The sequence below is a fragment of the Cibotium barometz genome, chromosome 40, assembly GCF_041138505.1.
Source record: "Cibotium barometz isolate CiBa-2024 chromosome 40, ASM4113850v1, whole genome shotgun sequence".
Taxonomy (NCBI): Eukaryota; Viridiplantae; Streptophyta; class Polypodiopsida; order Cyatheales; family Cibotiaceae; genus Cibotium; species Cibotium barometz.
This window is the reverse complement of record NC_141085.1, coordinates 46597271-46616003: the sequence shown is the minus strand read 5'-3', so window position 1 is coordinate 46616003 and position 18733 is coordinate 46597271. Positions and strand designations below refer to the sequence as shown.

At 46.6% G+C, this 18733-nt stretch overlaps 1 protein-coding gene across 3 annotated transcripts in view; it reads right to left on the bottom strand.

The window, feature by feature from the left end:
• Positions 1–18309, bottom strand: part of LOC147615572 (potassium channel KOR2-like) — a 37300-nt gene extending 18991 nt beyond the window's left edge. For 2 of the 3 annotated variants that reach the window (XM_086779684.1, XM_086779685.1), the window contains exons 1-5: positions 17411–18309; positions 16894–17118; positions 16531–16594; positions 15987–16326; positions 9566–9861 (exon numbers count right to left, since the gene is read on the bottom strand). In XM_086779684.1, the coding sequence (XP_086635810.1) occupies positions 9566–9861; positions 15987–16326; positions 16531–16594; positions 16894–17118; positions 17411–17577 (1092 nt within the window). In that variant the 5' untranslated portion in view covers positions 17578–18309. Of the gene's footprint in view, positions 1–9565; positions 9862–15986; positions 16327–16530; positions 16595–16786; positions 16829–16893; positions 17119–17410 lie in introns of those variants that run through there. The other variant, XM_086779686.1, reaches the window with a different exon arrangement.
• Between the last annotated feature and the right edge of the window lie 424 nt (positions 18310–18733).

Here is an 18733-nt window from a genome sequence, read left to right as displayed (position 1 = left end):
CCCCAGGGAGCTGGAGTGCCGCCTGAGCGTAGCCTGAGGTAGAGACTTCGTGAAGAGGTCCGCCGCATTGTCCTCCGTCGAACAATAAAGTAGCAAGATGTCACCCGCCAAGATCTTCTCACGAACAAAGTGATACTGTATCTCTATATGCTTGGTCCGGGCATGGAAAACCGGGTTCCGAGCAATAGCTATACAACTCTGGTTATCACACTGGATGACTGTGGGCTCCCTCTGTGGAAACCCCATCTCGCCAAGCAGCCTCCGCAGCCATACAACCTCACAAGCAGCACCACAAGCAGCCCGATACTCTGCCTCTGTCGAAGAAAGGGCAATAGTCGGCTGCTTCTTGCTGCTCCAAGAAACCGCTCCTGAGCCGAGGGTAAAAGTGTATCCTGAAGTAGATCTCCTCGTGTCTGGATCTCCTCCCCAATCTGAGTCACTCCAACCTTGGAGCTTGACTCCATTCCCTCCTGTGTAAAAGAGTCCCAGATCCTTCGTACTCTGCAGATACCGCAAGATCCGCAATCCTGCGTCCCAATGAGTCTTCAATGGCGTCTGCATAAAAGAGCTCAACAGCCCCACGGAGAAGCTCAAGTCCAATCTGGTGTTCAGCAACCAGATCAATGAACCAACCAGCTTCCGGTACTGCGAGGCATCAACTGGCTCACAAGGATCTGTAACGGTTAACTTTGTGTTCGGGTCCATCGGCGAAGTAATAGGCTTGCAGTTCTCCATCCCAAAGGCCTCAAGCAACTCATGAACATACCGCTGCTGAGAGACGAAAAACCCCCTCTGGGTCTGCCAGATCTCCAATCCCAAGAAGAAGTGGAGTAAGCCTAAGTCGGTCATCTCAAACTCCTGTGACAAGGCAGCCTTCGTCACTCCGATGTGCTCCACATGACCGCCGGTGAGAATGAGATCATCCACATAAAGGATGATGAGTGTGACCATGCCGCGTTCCCGAAAGAGATACAGGTTCGGATCTGCAACCGATCTCTGGAATCCAGTCCGAATAAAGAAGGAATCAATCTTCTGATTCCAAGCCCGCGGAGCCTGCTTAAGACCATACAAGGCCTTACGTAACCTGTAAACCATCCCTTCCGATCCTGGAACAATGAAGCCTGGAGGCTGCTCAACGTACACCTCCTCCTGCAGGTCACCATTAAGGAACGCCGATTTTACATCCATCTGGTACACGGGCCACCTCTGAGAAGAAGCAAGGGCAAGAACGGTCCGAATCGTGGTCATCCGCGCTGTCGGGGCAAAGGTATCCTCGTAGTCGATGCCTGGCCGCTGAGCATAACCCTTAGCCACGAGCCTGGCTTTGTGTTTGTCCACCGACCCATCAGCCGCGTACTTGGTCTTAAAGACCCATTTGACACCAATGACTGACCGCTTCGACGGCCTCGGTACCAACTCCCAAGTGTTGTTCTTCTCGATGGCGTCAAGTTCCACCTGCATGGCTTCCCTCCAAGTATCCTGTGAAAGGGCTTCCTTTACGGAAGTGGGCTCTTTATCCCGCATGATACGAGACATAAGAGCATAGTTCACCTGAAGAAGCTCCGCCGTGTTGCTTTTATCTCGAACTCGATGTGATCTTCGAGGGCCGTCCTCTGTGGTCCACTCGGAGGGTAGCTCCGTGACACCTGACTCCCGAAGGGTGTCCATCAACCACCTAGGTACTCGAACAGATCGTGGAGCCTCCTGTGGTCGCGGGGGCTCAACTCCAGCTGCGGGCTCAACCTCCTGTGATGACTGAGGTGGTTCAACTGGAGTGATAGACTGGGAATCATCATCAGACTCTGGATCTCCAAGAAGTGGCGGCTCCTCGACAGTGGATGCTGGAACATGCTCGTCAAAGACCACATCCCGGCTGACAACAATCTCGTTCCTCTCTGGATCATACAGCCTGTATCCCTTGGAAAGAGAGTTATACCCCACAAATACCAGCTTGCGGGACTTGGAGTCAAGCTTCCCCCTCTGCTTCTTCGGAATATGTACATACGCGTCACTCCCAAAGACACGGAAGTGCGAGACATCGGGTTTCCTGCCAAAATATGCCTCAAATGGAGTCATATGGGGTACAGAAGTCGTCGGAGAGCGGTTAATGGTATGGACAGCTGTCGCCACAGCCTCACCCCAAAGTGGACGAGGAAGATCTCGATGCTCCAGCATGGTCCTCGCCATCTCCACCACAGTCCTGTTCTTACGTTCAACAACTCCATTCTCCGAAGGCGATCCGGTATTGGCCAATTCCCTCTTGATGCCATGATCTGCACAAAACCGAAAGAATACAGTCGAGGAGAATTCCCCTCCTTTGTCAGCCCTGAGAGTCTTGACCTGAAATCCAGACTCTTTCTCCACCATCACGTGCCAATCCTTGAACCGAGCAAAAGCCTGGTCCTTCTGTGAAAGAAAGTAGACCCACGTGAATCTGGTACAATCATCAACAAGCAGCATGAAGTAGAGAGATCCTCCCAAGGATGGAATCTGCTGTGGTCCACACAAGTCAGTGTGAATCAACTCCAAAGGTTTCGAAGCCCGCCTGGAAGCCTGCTTCGGAAAGGATTCCCTGTGCTGCTTACCACGTATGCAAGAACTGCAGCGTCCTTGCCTACTACCAACATCTGGCAAGCCAACCACCATCTGGTCCCGGAAGGCGCGCCGCAAAGCATCCACATTTAAGTGGCCAAAACGAAAGTGCCACAAGTCTCCGACCTGAGAGCCTGTCAGTGAGGAGAGTGCAGAGAGTTTGTAGATACCGTTCTCCACACCGCCTTCCCAAACAACTTTGCCTGTCTCACGGTCCCTTAGAGCAACTGAATGCTCCTCAAATTCCACCCGAAAGCCAGTCTTGCATACCTCATGCACTGACAAAAGATGAAAGCCCAGAGCAGGGACATAAAGAACACGGGAAGCATGCTTGCCCCCCTTGCCGTCGGGAATGATCTCCATCCGGCCCTCACTATGAATCGGAATAGTGGAGTTATCACCAATAAAGATACGACCTGACTGCCGCTTCAGATCCAGGAAGAAGTCACGGGATGGAGTCATGTGCCTGGAAGCACCACTGTCGAGAATCCATTCCCGAGTATCCTTTGCGGTGAAGCCAACTGCCTCCTCGCTCGAAGACGATGAATCATCGGAATCCACCATCTCCAAGTGCACAAATGCCGGAGTCTTCACAGCTGAGGCTGAGGACTCAGCACTCTTCCCTGTCCGCTTAGGGCACTTCCTCCAGTAGTGGCCTTTCTCGCCACAATCATTGCAAGATCTTTCGGCCTTCAGCTTCTCTCGTTCTGGATCAGGCTTCTTCTCGGAAGACTTATCTGGTGAAGCCTTCCCTTTGCCCTTGTTGGTATTACGGCCTTTCGACCGTTGGCCAGTTAAGGCCTCCGAACCTCCGCCGTGAGGAGGGTTCGTAAAACGTTCCTCCTGGTCCAAGACCATTGGCACAAGCTCCTCCCAAGTAATGGTGCTGAGCCTGCCACTCGTGATCAACGAGGAATAGAAAGCGGAATACTGACCAGGCAAGTGAGAAAGTAACGTGATGGCCATATCTTCGGACGATATCTCTTTCCCAGCTTGAAGGACTTCCTGCTGAAGGGCCTGCAGCTTGTTAATGTGTTCCCGCATCGTCGAAGACTTTGCAGGGTTCATAACCCGCATCTGCACTTCCAAGGATATCCGCTTCATGGGTGACACCCTGTTGTACAAAGAAGCCAAGTGCTCCCATATGCCTCTCGCCAGCGTCATGTGCTTCACATGGTTGATCACTTGTGGTGTGCAATTGAGGAATATAAATGACCGGACCCTGGCGTTGACACTGTCCCACATTTGTGCCTGTGCCTCTCGGTCCTTCCTCGCGGATAAAGCCTCCCCTTCCTCAGCTTCCGGCCTTGGCACCCCTTTGATAATAAAATCAGCAAGATCATATGACTCCAGAACTGACTCCATCATGACCTTCCAGATGCCATAATTGGACCCGTCCAACTGCCGATCCACTGGGAACGTGGGAAGAGTCGGAATCTTCACGTGCTTCTCTGCCATCTCGAGTAAATCCGCCATCTCGGAGAGTAACCTGAAAGGGTGGGTGGCTGGGAAAAAATCTGAAAATCAGAAAATATGCAAGTGGCTGTCCAGCCTCTCTGCCCGCCTTCCTCTTGCACCTTCACTTCCCGTTCAGCCCGAAACAGTCCACCGATCAGCAACCTGTTGCTCCCCCTCTTGCTCAGAAAAACACCCAAGATCTGCTAGAGCCTAGGGCTCTGATACCATGTCAGAATATGCAGCGGAAATGATATCCAAACTTGGGTAGACAAGAGCAAGTAGACTGCAGAAAATAATCAGCACAAGAAACACAGAGAGATGTGTGTAAACTCTTCTCTATACACAAGATCCCGAAGAAACTGAATGAGAAAGTGGAGGAGGATGGGGGGGAATATATACAAGCCCATGAGGGCAGTCGGCCAGCTCTGGAAGAGGCCCACGACTCACAAAATGTCCACGACTGCTGAAAAACAGCAGTCGGCCAGCATCTGGTCCCCACATCTGCACAGATCAAGTCGGCCAGCACTCAGATAGCCCACGACTGCTACAGATGCAGTCGGCCAGCCTCAGAGTGGTCCTGGCATCACTTGGCAGCCCTCCAGCCACTAGGAAAAAAATGGGAAAAATAGGGAAAAAATACGGGGAGTGTGGAAAAATGATATACGGGCGGGCACACCCACAACAGAGGCCCTGGTGTATACAAATAGACAGGAGATGACTTCTAACACTGTACACCTTATTGGGTCCCAAATTACCCACTGAAGGGCCCCCTCCTATTGCTAGGAGTATTTGCTTTATTATCTTTGAAGAGAATGACTTTATGAATGACTTGGGACTGTAGATAAGCCAAACACAAGACCTTTGAAAGACCAAGAGTTGGGCTGAACTATACACGGCTATAGAAGCACCAATGATGACCGATCTCAAGCCTATGCACTCTTCCAATGGAATGTAGGAAGACTGCAAATCTTAGGCTGAGAGAAGGGGCTGATTGGGACTGTTCTAGGCTGTGTTTATGTGCTGTAAATGAATGAATTAATGCTTTTTACCTTCACCGATAGGGCTGTAGCAAAATGATGAGGTGTATGAGTGCTGAAAACTGCATGTATGCTGAAAACACAAGGTACTGAAGTGCTTCTTCTGGCTGAATGTTGATGATGCTGCGTTTTGATGATGTATGGCTGAATGCTGAACCGTTGATGCTCCTTGTGCTGAAGAATGAAATCGCTTGACTCCCATGATGATGAGATGGAATGAATGATTGCAAGGCTATGCTATTTATATGCTCTCATGTGCTGGTCAGCTGGTTGAAAGCTGGCCGACTGCTACACGACTTGCATAAATGGATAATGTTGGAATAATATGGTAAAAATGCCAAATAAATGCTAATAAAATATGGTAAAAATAGTATATGATATTCCAAGGCTTCTGCAGTGGTCTATGTGGTCTATGTGCAAATGAGATGAATGACATGCAATATGCAACCATCATCTAATGCAAATCCTAAGGCTTCTCCTGACTCTATATGCATGAATGATTCTCTCCAAGTGGGTTAAGGGACTTGACTGGCTGACTGGCACTCTAAGGCTGAGGAGTGACCTACGTAGCTCGTGCCTAACAAATCTTGGACTGAGGATTACAATGGGATCATGGCGTACGACAAATATCAAATTCTAATGGGTTCTACTGATGTGCAGTGTTGCAATGATGATGAACCATCTTGTCACCATGCACTACAATGCAGAGTGCATGTGATAGAGGGTCAACATGCCACTGCTTTCCTGAGTGGCTAACTACTCTCACTGGATGTCATGTGCATCATAGATGCCATGGACATTTTCAGGGCTAAATCCAGAAGAGGCAGCCAGATAAAGAGTAGAACCAGGATGATAGAGCACAGAGCACCTTTGGCAGTGTAGACTGGAGACAGGCGTGGATCAGATGGCTGTCGGCTGCAGGACAGGTGGTGCTGGCTGCACTCAAGGCTGTTGGCTGCTCATGGAAGTGGTCGGCTGAACCAGAGGACAGGGCCAGCAGCATGCGCATCATGAACAAGGAGAAGACCAGTCGGCTGCATTAAAAGGAGCATTAAATGCATTTAGAACTGGCCGCAGTCGGCCAGCTCCTACATTGTCCAAGAATCCTATAAAAGGCACCAAGTGCTCATAGATTTAGACATTCATTCCACTAGGGAGTGGATCAGTAGGGTCATCTAGGTAGGACTGTTTTGGTGTATTCCACCTTTTCAAGAAGGCAGCCTAGGGCTGCAGACAAGTACCTTTTTGTACCATATGAATATACTGAATTTCCAGCACATCACTCTCTCTCTCTACTCTCTCTCTATATTTGCGTTTTTGCATCAGATGGTTTCCAAGAGTGTTTAGGGCTGAAAGAAGACTCCCAAAGCTTCCGCATGTTACATTGGTATCAGAGAATCAAGCTCAGCCAAGCTAAACACTGATTCAGTCCCATATGATGGTGTAAGGTCCAAGGTATAGGAAAGTACACGGATTCAAAGCCCAAGGCAAGGAACACAGATCGGGAAGAACTCCCAGGAGGGTAGTTGGTGGTGTTTCACAGTGCCAAAGGGGATGGCAGTTCCGTGAGCCAGATAGGTTCTCAGGCAACGGTCCCAAGGGAGGTTTATCCTCCAAGGGTAATGTGAGAGTGCCAGACTCATTTCTCAGGAAAGAAGACCAAGACGGTGTTCAGAGTCAGGGCAGGAATGGATTGTGGACTAGAGGAAAACCAGATGCATAGATCTTCATCTGAGACAGAGTGGTTTGGAGAATAGGCTGGGTGTTCGGAGAAAAAGGGTTGCCAAGGATGGATGATGACAGAGGGACTTCGGGACAGGATTGGGATGATGACAGTCATCCAAGAGCAGGTTGGAATCCCGTCATCAAGTTTAGCAGAGGGGGATGTCATGTGCATCATAGATGCCATGGACATTTTCAGGGCTAAATCCAGAAGAGGCAGCCAGATAAAGAGTAGAACCAGGATGATAGAGCACAGAGCACCTTTGGCAATGTAGATTGGAGACAGGCATGGATCAGATGGCTGTCGGCTGCAGGACAGGTGGTGCTAGAGGGGCAGCAGCATGCGCATTATGAACAAGGAGAAGACCAGTCGGCTGCGTTAAAAGGAGCATTAAATGCATTTAGAACTGGCCGACGAGCAGTCGGCCAGCTCCTACATTGTCCAAGAATCCTATAAAAGGCACCAAGTGCTCATAGATTTAGACATTCATTCCACTAGGGAGTGGATCAGTAGGGTCATCTAGGTAGGACTGTTTTGGTGTATTCCACCTTTTCAAGAAGGCAGCCTAGGGCTGCAGACAAGTACCTTTTTGTACCATATGAATATACTGAATTTCCAGCACATCACTCTCTCTCCACTCTCTCTCTATATCTGCGTTTTTGGATCAGATGGTTTCCAAGAGTGTTTAGGGCTGAAAGAAGACTCCCAGAGCTTCCGCATGTTACACTGGATGAAGGGTAGTGCCATGAATAATCTCCAACGTGTCACATTTCAACAATCTCCATCTTGGATGGATAGAATAAAAAACATGATCTCTCTCCTCATCTTGATCTAGCAAGGCTAACACCTGTAATGGCACTCCTGTCCTGGAGAAAACTCCCAGCCACCTAGGATGATGTTAATCATGAAATGTGCCTGTAATGCACTCGAGGTAAAGCTGCATCAATTTGATTGATTCGTCTCTAAGACTCCCTCTGAGGTGCTTGGTAGATGCAAGTCTCAGATCCATAGGGAGACTTTTTAAAGTTTTCTAGGCAATAACTGTCGATGCATGTCTCTCCCAGCCAGGCCACTGCATATATTCAGACACACCCAAAGGTCGTCCAACCTCATCTCTAATGAGGTCATTCCACATAATGGGTTGTCTATCAGCCTCATCCTCTGATCTAGGAAGCGTCTGTCTAAAAAAAGGTCTCATGCTACTTGTCACGTGCATCCCGCACTTGGATGCCACGTAGACATTTCTGTACAGAAGATGCAGGACCTGGGATGGTGAACTGGTCCCATGTGAGCCTAGTCCCCGGGACGAGTCAGCCAGGGATCCATCTCAGATGTCCGAGGTCAGGTGTGCATTGTCCTGCACAGGAGTCTAAGGTCAGGTGTGCACTGTCTTGCACATGAAATAGTGCCAGTCCGCGCTGTGAGTCTCCCTCTAGAATGATGTCAGTGGTTCTGTGTATCTGGTATGGTACCGGATGCCAGATCACTGAGTAGATTATGTTTAGGACAAGGGGCCAGCCCATAGGGCTACCCCGGAGATTAGTATGGGCATGGGAATGGTGTGAAACCATCCCCATGAGGGCCAGGAAGGCCCAGGCTGGACCCACCAGCCATGGAAGGGCTGTGGGACAGCCCTTGGGCAAAGATAAGGCTATTTTCACGAGCATACAGCCTTTAAATGGCTGTAGGGCATGTATGGGGCAGCCCATACAGGCTGCCCACAGCTTTGGGATTGTGGGCAAAAGATGTGCCCAGCCCTTAAGAAGCAGGCGCTTGATGTCCAACCACCCAGGAAGTGATGCGTAGGAATTATGGGAATTTTTCCAGCATTTAATGGGATTTTTCAGCATTAAATGCTGAATATCCAATCGTGGGACATAACTGATGCTGGCTGCCTGCCCTTATGCTGGCCGACTGCCCCTGAAGGGTAGTATAAATAGAAGAGAGCCATAATCCCATCATTCATCTCAGTTTTCACCAAGTGCTCAAGCCAATCAAGGGCCAGTCAAGCCAAGGAGATTGCCAAGCAAAGGGGTGGACTTCTGAAGGTCAAGGGCAGGATTTTCCAGCCAAGAAAAGGTCAAGTTTTCTGTATTTGTTTTCAGATTTACATCATTCTAATAAAGCAAATACACCATCCGTGGTGGGGGCCCTACAGAGGGTAATTGGGACCCAATACTGTGTCCTCTACATCTCCCCCTTCTCTCTCTATTTTTCTGCACATCTCCTTTCAGTTTGTGCGTTAATTTCCGTCGCGAAAAGAGTGCTGATTTCTGAGTTTTGAAGCACCGATCCTTCTCCGAAGCTTCCGCATATTACACTACTCTAGGCTCTGATAATGGCAGCTACAATTGGAGAGGAAGGTGTCCTATACTCGGCCTCGGTGAAGATAAAACGTGAACTGAGCATCCAATCTCCAACACCACAAGGTGTACAGCCGGAAATGCGAAACATAAAAAAACCCTTCCAAGGCTCAGTGCCTCGAAGGAATGCTCTGACCGCTAGGTTGCAAAGCAATGCCTTGCACTATATATCCGGATCTACAATATTCAGCCCCCCTTCATGTCTGGGGCGTATAACAGTCTCCCAAGCCACTCTGGCCCAGGTGTCTAGTGAACCATCCAAACCTGACCAAAGAAAGTTATGGACCAAAAATTTGAACATTCTCAATGCAAAAAAAGATGTTATAAAACTAAATAAATGTTTCTTCATAATTTTAATTAACATAAAATCTTAGGAAAAGATTTACTCAAACCTTTGCACGGATTGATAATGGTAAATCTTGAACAACACCATCTTCAATGAACTGGCTTTCATATTGCAACTGCAAATGGCTTTTTAACTGTGATCTTATATCTCTTTCCAACCTGTTTCTGTTCATATACTTGATCAAAGCTGTCATTTTATCCCGAAACTTCTCTGTATTTGATCCTTTCACTATCAATGCTGTCATGTTACCAATTAGGTAAGCCCCCAATATCATATCAAATGACACAAAAATCATGACAAAAAGCATCTCCCTTGTATTCACAGCATGAATGTCACCATATCCTAAAAAACCACTGAACATGTGAGGATATGTATGTCTTTAAACAGTACAAGACAATGAAAGCTCTCTCTCTCTCTCTCTCTCTCTCTCTCTCTCTCCCCCCTCCACCTTTTCCAAGAAGGGTTCAGGCCACTTGCACGGGTGATGCACTATGAGGATCAGAGATGTGTGGACATGTACTTGATGGAGCTCAGACGACACAGCGATGTGTTGAGGCAGCATGCTGAAAGACAGGCCCAGCCCCAACGGGATACCTCCTAGAGAACCATCACAGATTTCCTTGTGATACACCGCATCCACTTCAGAGTCCACCACCCATACCAGTGCCTCTGCTCAGACTTCAAAGCCCACCACGCATACCCGCACTCCAGCTCCACACCCGAGAGGAGTTCTTAACAAGAGAGCCCAATTCATTTTACAAGCCAAATGCCCCCAGCTCAAAGCATCAGGACCCTCCACCACACACAGACAAATCCGGGAGGTTCTCCGACATGACATGTCTCTCTCTCTCTCTCTCTCTCTCTCTCTCTCTCTCCACGCGCGCACGCAAGAAATCAACAGAAACATTCCCTTGAAATTGACCTAGTTTCACACAAGTCGGGCATGGGTGTCCCCATCAGAGCTTCCACACCTCCTGAGGGTCTCAAAGGATGGCTTCATTGAGGCACCACAGTATCCCCATATACATATGTTGGATGCAATGAGATTCACCATCAGCCCGTTGAGAGTATCCTCCCACTGCCTTCTCATTGTGAATCTAGGAAAGCTAAGGACATTCCACAAGAGGCACAGGTATGCAGGTTATGCAGGAGTGGAGAAATTAAGATGGAGGAGGATTGCATATGCAGATGCCAAGTCTACTATGAGATACATGTGAGATTTCATTTCCTCTTTCAAGATGGTTTTGGTTCCCTCTCACAGGTGATGCGTTATAGAGATCAGAGATGTTTGGTCTTGTACTTGATGGAGCTTCACCATCATCGGGAGACTCTGCTGAGACGGCACTCAGAGTGGCAGGATCGGCACGACACTTCTTAGACCTCAATTATAGACTTTTATGGGCCCCACAAGCAATCAACACCCAAGCTTCGCCGAGACCAGAGAGCACAGATGTCACAGTTGAGCCCACTATACCGCTCTCTGGCACCATGCACCAAAGAGAGGGTGCAGTCTGGAGCCAGACGTCCTGTCCCGGGAGATCTAGGCCATCCACCACCAACAATTGCAGATCCAGGACATCCTTAGGTGCCATAGAGATGTACTACCAAGTAGGTGGTCATTGTTGCACTCTCCACGATTCAGGAGGAGGATAACATTTGATGAACTTTTGACTCTCTTCATTTTATACATGCGTCCACCTAGTGTGTAGGCCCCCTCTCACAAGTGATGCATTATAGAGATCAGACGTGTGGTCTTGTACTTGATGGAGCTTTACCATCATCGGTGCCATCATTGGGAGACTCTGCTGAGACAGCACTCAGAGAGGCAGGAGTAGCCTGACACCTCTCAGACCTCCATTATAGACTTTTTGGGCCCCACACGCAATCACCACCCAAGCTTGGTCCAGACCAGAGATAGCACAGATGTCACAGTTGAGCCCGTGACACCACCCTCTTGCACCATGCACCTAGCGAGTCACCAAAGAGAGGGTGCAGTCTCTCCAAAGAGCCAGACATCCCTGTCCCCAGAGATCTAGACCATCCACCTACTGATTGCCGGTCCACCCCTGGCACCATGCACCTTAGGGAGTCACCAAAGAGAAGGTGCAGTCCCTACAAAGAGCCAGCCACCCCTATCCCGAGAGATTTACGAGGAGGATAACATCTGATGAGCTTTGACTCTCTGCATTGTATACACAGGGCCACCTATGTAGCCACTAATGGTGCCCACACTGGCCTGTTCCAACCAGACCAACCCAAGGTGCGACACTGGATCACCTCAATGCTGGACTGTCCCACTCCACTGGACCGGAGCATTCAGTGGACTACACAGAAATGGAAACGCACCACCAACACCGTCATTGAAGGCACCGCACTGTCACCCTGATGGGCATCTACCAGAGATAGAAGATGCCATTGACTCCACCACCTCGCAGGAATCATTTAAAATAGCCCCACAGCTCATCCTGGAGGACATCCTTAGCCTTTCCATCTAGTCCTGTTCATTGAGTCTTATTCATTGAGTGCTATAATCACTTGTGTCATTGCATCTGTGTGTCGTCCTACTCACTGCTGTGACCACTGCTGGGTGTGCACGGTACAGTGAAGGGCATGTAACAGCATCTTGGGAGTAACGTAAGTGTTGTTTCTAGTCCTGTTCATTCAGTCTTATTCATTGAGTGCTATAATCACTTGTCATTGCATCTGTGTGTAGTCCTACTCACTGTGACCACTGCTGGGTGTGCACAGTACAGTGAAGGGCATGTAACAGCATCTTGGGAGTAACGTAAGTGTTGTTTCTGGTATTCTTCTTTACAGTATTCTTGTCATTGTGCTATGCTCGTATTCTAATCTGTCTATTCATGTGTGCATTGTGCCGTGAGTACTCCGGACATTCTACCAAGAGGAGAACCACCACTTTATTGTGCCAAGCACCAACCCTGCTAGAAGAGGCCAAAACTTGTCGGAAGAAAAACTGCTCAACTGAAAACCTGCCTTAAGAAGCATGGAAAAGGAGAGGCGACAAGGGGAAACGGGGAGCCAGGAGGAGGAAAAGCAAGAAAACCAGGGAGGGGCAGGCAGTGGCGGAGAGAAGGGGGGGAAAGGGAAGGGCCAAGGGAAAGAGGCGGGGGTAGGGGGAGCAAGCGAGAGGCAAGGGAGGGAGGTGGGCAGTGCGTAGGCAAAGGGGAGGAGAGGAGGCAGTTGCTGGCAGGGGGGAAATTGCAGGGGTCAGGACGAGTGGACTTTCTAAGCCTCTTCTCCCCTTACCATTATGTGTGATCTATGCCCAGTGAGTCCCCCAGTGAGTCCCCCTAAATCTAAGTTAAATAATCCATGTGTGTGTTTTTCCTTCATATGTTTCTATCGCCTTCACTTGTAAAAGGCTCCATGTTATCTTTTATCCCCATTAGGAGCTAAGGGGGTGACGAAGAGCTAACTTTGTTGTTGATTGGAAGATTAGCATGGCATGGAAGGCGCGCATTGACTAGATCGCTCCCTTGCAGCATGTGATGGAGTTAGAAGGTAGGTACTTCCTTTGCATGTTGGGTCTCACCACCTTCACTCCGAAGGGGGGCTTGTTGGGTATTTGGAGCCTCATGTGTGTGTGAAATAGCCCTTAGATGTCTTATCATTAGAAAGAGAAGTATGTTAACCACTCTTCCAATTAACATGGTTTTTCCCGCTCGTCCTACTATGAGGTGCTTCGCCATCTTACCCGATGTAACAAAAGCCTATCTTTTGTAAGATTGCGCTGGAATTTATGAAGTGGACTTGCCTGTCCTTAATGACGAATAGGAAAGTCACAAACTTAGTGTATATACTTGCTTAAGGCTAGAAATAGTAGCCGTGGACCATTTTTAAGTTATGGCCACCCAATTGTGAACAATAGCCATTTGTATATAAGTAAATCTTGAGAGAACACTTGTGAGCTCTCTCCCTTCTCTACTCTCTTGCTCGCTTGTGTTTTGTTAGATTCTTGTATAGCTTGATGGTTGTTTGCATGGATAGGACCGAGTGTAGGTTTCTCCCTCTCATGAGCTTCCCTTCTACTCACCTCTTGTGAGTGAGAACCGCAATAAAGGCAACCTTCTCCTCACCTCCATCAAGGTGATTGAAGCTCTACCTCCACATCCAAAGCCATGGAAGCGTTCCGGTGTGACAAAGAGAATGAGATGAGGAGGACGGGCTAGTGCACCCACACGAGAAGTTGCATTTTATGGCTCTACGAAAAAGTACACAATGACACGTGTCTCGACAAAGGCAAGTAATAAGCTCTAACATTGGACGACCCCTCGAAGTCTTCCCATGGATCAAATAGATGCCTCCACCCCAGCATCTCATCACACGAGAATCAAAGACAGATTGAGTAGATTGATGTAGCTATTCCCTATGAGTGGCTCACTAGGTATGATTCCAAATGGCTAGGTGCTTTTTCAAGGACAGGCGTTCCATTGCAGGTATTAGCCATGCTCAACCAGGACCAAGATGGAAACTCCATATTCTATACTATCCTAGCTGGATGGAGATTGATGAGATCATGTGACACCCAAGACTTCATCCCCAGAGCTGTCCTCCGCCCTATGCGAGTAGTTGTAAAAAGAAAAATAATATATTTTTTGTGCTCTATACAACCATGCAATAAATAGAGGGTTTTAAAATTTTAAAAAATTGGGTTTCCCATTGTTCTCACGAGCATAATGAAGATGATGGTTGTGTGATCAATTTTGCATGATTAAGTGAGAAGATGATGGTGATATTTTTTCTCAAAATAAAACTTTTTGAGATTCACTATTTCTTTGAAAAATAGTGTATTTCTAGTTGCATAAGTAAAGAAAATTTAAAAATAAAAAAAAATTGCATGATTAAGAAGAAAATGATGATTTTTCTTTCTTCAAACTCTTGTACTTAAAAGTATAGTTAACCTTCTTTAGGCCCTCTAGCGGTAAGTGGAGAACCATGTTGACCCCCACCCCCCCTCCCCCCCCCCCCCCGCCCCCCCCAAAAAAAAAGGGGAGACCTTCTACCCCACCAATTTAGATTCACGACCTCCTCATACGATAGGCCCGAGGCTGTTGACATTCTTGTTGCCGCCCGCTCTACAGGAGATTCTAGAGGACGATGGTATCACTATGTGACCGCATGTCGACATCATGTAGCACCACATGGCTATCCTAGCTTCTGTAGTTATTTTTTCATGTAGTTATGTAGTTTTGTATTCATCATGGATACGATCTCTTTGACCCTTGAGGCTTTTTGTAGACATTAATATAACTTCCTCTCTCTCTCTCTCTCCACCATTTACGAGGAGGAGGACATCTGATGATTTTTTATTCTCTTCATTGTATACGCGTGTCCACATAGTACATGGGCCTTTTTTTTTTCCGGTAGATGTTCTGAAATCCAATTATTCAGGGATAATATGTACTCATTCTTAGTCTCATAGACCCTTTTGGGTCGTTCGTAGACATATAAGCCCAGCTCGTTATGGCCTTTAGGGCTCGTAACCCGGGGCATGGGTGGTCTGGTGGTGTTCTTGGATCTAGTGCTTGTGTCGCATGTATGGGCTCATCTCAAGATTATTCTAAATCTCCATGGTTTTCTAAATCAATTCAGTGCAAATGTAATAGGTTTGCTACTTTTTAAGATGGGTCTTCTCTCCCTTAGTTATGGGCTTGAAAAAATATGTAGAGGATGTTAGAATTGAGAGGGGGGTGCTATTTAGAAACCATGACTACTTGATGTTAGAATTGAGAGATCGGTTCTATTTATAAACCATGACTACTTTCGCTTGTTTATGTAGTTTCGTTAGATGCAGCCTTTCCTATCTCATACCAATAGCCATGCATAGATCACGGTAGTTCCATTAATATGATGTTAGATGCAGCCTTTCCCATCTCATACCAATAGCCTATTTTGTCCATGCATAGATCACGGTTCACACCATGGTAATTATTATACCAACATCTAATTTAAAGCCATGGCATGACACATTCATCGAGCGTTGGAGCTGAGGCATGTTCCATTTTCTGAATTTTCACTTATAAACTGTGCTCTTATGTACATAACTGTGATTTGTACACCTGGTTTATTTCCTGCTGATCACCTTGTTTTGTTGTGACTTTGGTATGCAATCTTCTAACTAGCCTGAAAGCCTTGCAGGTTTAGAAAGACATATATGTAGAGGGGTCAATTTCCAGGTCTAGTAAGCCCTAAGGGCTTCCTTTATGAAAGTAAATAATCCCTTTTTCTTTTTGCATGTGCATCTCCACCACCCCCCCCAAACACATGCACGCAAGCGCGCGCGCGCGCACACACACACACTAACTAGCATACATGTATGCATGTGTTGTGTGTGTGCGCGCCTGCGCGTGCGTGCATGCGTGTGTGTGTTTAGAGAGAGAGAGAGAGAGAGAGAGAGATTGTTACACATAAAAAAACAAGTCTTTTAATATTCAGATTTTCCTTACCAACTGTAGTCATTGTCACGATTGCAAAGTATAGTGACAAAACATAACGCCTGCCGAGATCAATGTGTCGGAAATCATCGAAATGATAACCACCAAGTGTTAAGCTTCCGATCCATGTAAATTTTTCCTGTGTGGGAGGCAAAGTAGTTGCCAGATAGTAGAAGATACAGGCTGCCGTATGAGTGCAGTACAGCTCCACGGTTAGTAGCTTCACTATCCTTGTGAACAAGTAGTTGATACGTATATCTTGTTCCAATCTATGAAAAAACGAGGTGACCTTCCGAACACGATATAATCTTATCCAAAGAAGGTATCTGACTAACTCTCTTTCACCTGTTCCCTGTAATACCACAAGAGCATACATTCAACATAAGGGTGGTTAATTGATGTAATAGCTTGGCAATTCTGTTGCTAATCGTAATTAACTCGGTAATTGAACATGCATTTGAAGGAGAAATCTGAATATGAACAGAACAACGTTTTTTTTGTTGAATCTACTGGCAGTGCAGTCTGTCATTTTGAAACAAAAGTTAGTCTCTCTCACCTTATATATAGCGTCCCATGGCAGACAACCCAGAACATCTGGAATCAAGTCAGATTTTGCATACCTGCAAAATAAAAATAGGTGTGATTTATCACCTTATCAGTAATAATAATACCAGTTACATGACCATCAGCACTAAACCTCCTCTTGACCACCGCAATCAACTTGCACAGGATGATTGAACCACCACGGCCTGTGAATACCAGTAGACATGCTCATATACATGGATTAAACGGGATGATTGAACCACATTCACCTGCAATTACCAGCAGACGTGCTCGTATTCATGCACTGAATGTTTTTAATTGCCACTAGAGCAGCATAATGTGTGAGGAAAGATTTGTCCTATTGTTAACCACTAACCTGAGGGCAATGCTGTGATGGTCCACCACCCACTTGTAAGTTTGCCGGTCTTTGTATGCAACAAAGAAATTGACCACGATGTCCACCATAAACACAAGCTGGCCTGCTTGATCTATCCACCATAGGTTCCTGGGCAATCCTCTAAAGAACCCGAATTCGAAAGGTGTGAAGAAAGAAGAGTATACGGCCCATGCCAAAATAACATAAACCCAAAGCTGGTATTTCCTGCACAGTCAAACCAAACCCTCACCCAATCACAAGACAAATCTGGCAACCACACTCACTTTTGTTGTAGATTACTCCTTGAGATTAGCGTAAGCACACATAGCGAATGAGCTTAAGAAGTGATTAAAAAATAATGTGTACTGTTTTGATCAATTCATGTATGTGTGCACATGTATACATCAATTAAGGCATCAGAAGGTGTACATGTGATGGATATAAAGACACACATGTATGCATGTATACCATTCATGAATGCATCATTAGACACACACACACACACACACACACAGACCTGCTTTCCCTGGGGATGATGGCTTTGCTCCAGAAATGAGGTAAGACGAGGCCGGTCTCTTGGCTTCTCCAGTCCCTCCGGAAGTGGATGAGGCGGCTCTGCACAGATGATCCCAGGGAATCCTCCAGCTCCTGGAGCTCATACTCTTCATCCTTGTCATTTCTCATCTCTAATTAGGGGGTGTAAACCTAACAACAAACACAGAAGCTTAATGCCTTGCCAAGCCTTTGATGTAGGCGGTGTTGAGATTTTGCAGCGATGAGCAAGCGCTAGGGTTGGACACACATTTTTCACATAGAGAGGAAATACATCAAAAGCGCTTTTTCCTGCATTTGAATTGCACTAGTGCAGGAAACCTTAGAAATGGAATCAAGAGCAGCTTATGAGATGCCAAAAGCATTTCAATCCAACGAGAGGGAGAGAGAGAGAGAGAGAGAGAGAAAACAACAACAAACAAAAAGAACGTAATAAATCTTCGAATTGAAATGATTGGGGAAAATAAAATAAGAATAAAAATCTCCGCAACAGCTTCAAAGAATTATATGAATCGAAAGCGGAAGTGATGTTTGGGATTATTCCTCCCCTCCCCGCCTAAGCTTTTCTGAGTGCTGGATTAACCAACAATATGGAGGAAGAAAAAAATAAAATAAAAAATACGAAGCTGTTGGCAGCAAATGCTAGAAAGAAGAAGAAGAATCGGCGGAATTTTGATTGACTTTGTTCCTAAAATTGCCGCCTGTTTTTTAGATATGTTTGATTAACTAAAGAATTGAGACATAAGCTCAACATTGAACAGAAGAATTGATCAAATTGAGCAGAAATCAATCCATTCAGCTCCTATGCCTCAGCACAAATGATTGATTAAAGCCACAATTTTTGGAAAGGGAGATTAAGGTTGTGATTAACTTGCGGCAGACTTTGCACGCCCAGTCGTATAGCCTGGGTCCGCTCCCTCTCTCACACGTGTCTCTCTCTCTCTATCGCACACGTGTCATAGGAGCTCCTAAGTCAATGGCCCCTTCCGTGTGCTCGGGAAAATATATATATTATATATATATATATATTCTTCTTGTTGACACCGCTTCATGTGTAGATTTTTGAAAGAAAATCCCCTCATTTTGATTTTTTATTCTTTTACTTTGATGCAATTTGTGAAAAAACAATCTCAAGGAGGCTTCAGACAAAACCTTGGCAAGGAACCCGATCAATTATTATGTGGTTGCCTTTTGTGAATTCAATAACAGAGAAAATTCCTACAACAATGAAGAACTAGAAATGGAGCAGAACACTTACAAGAAAAAGACCCATCCTTAATTCAAGGGA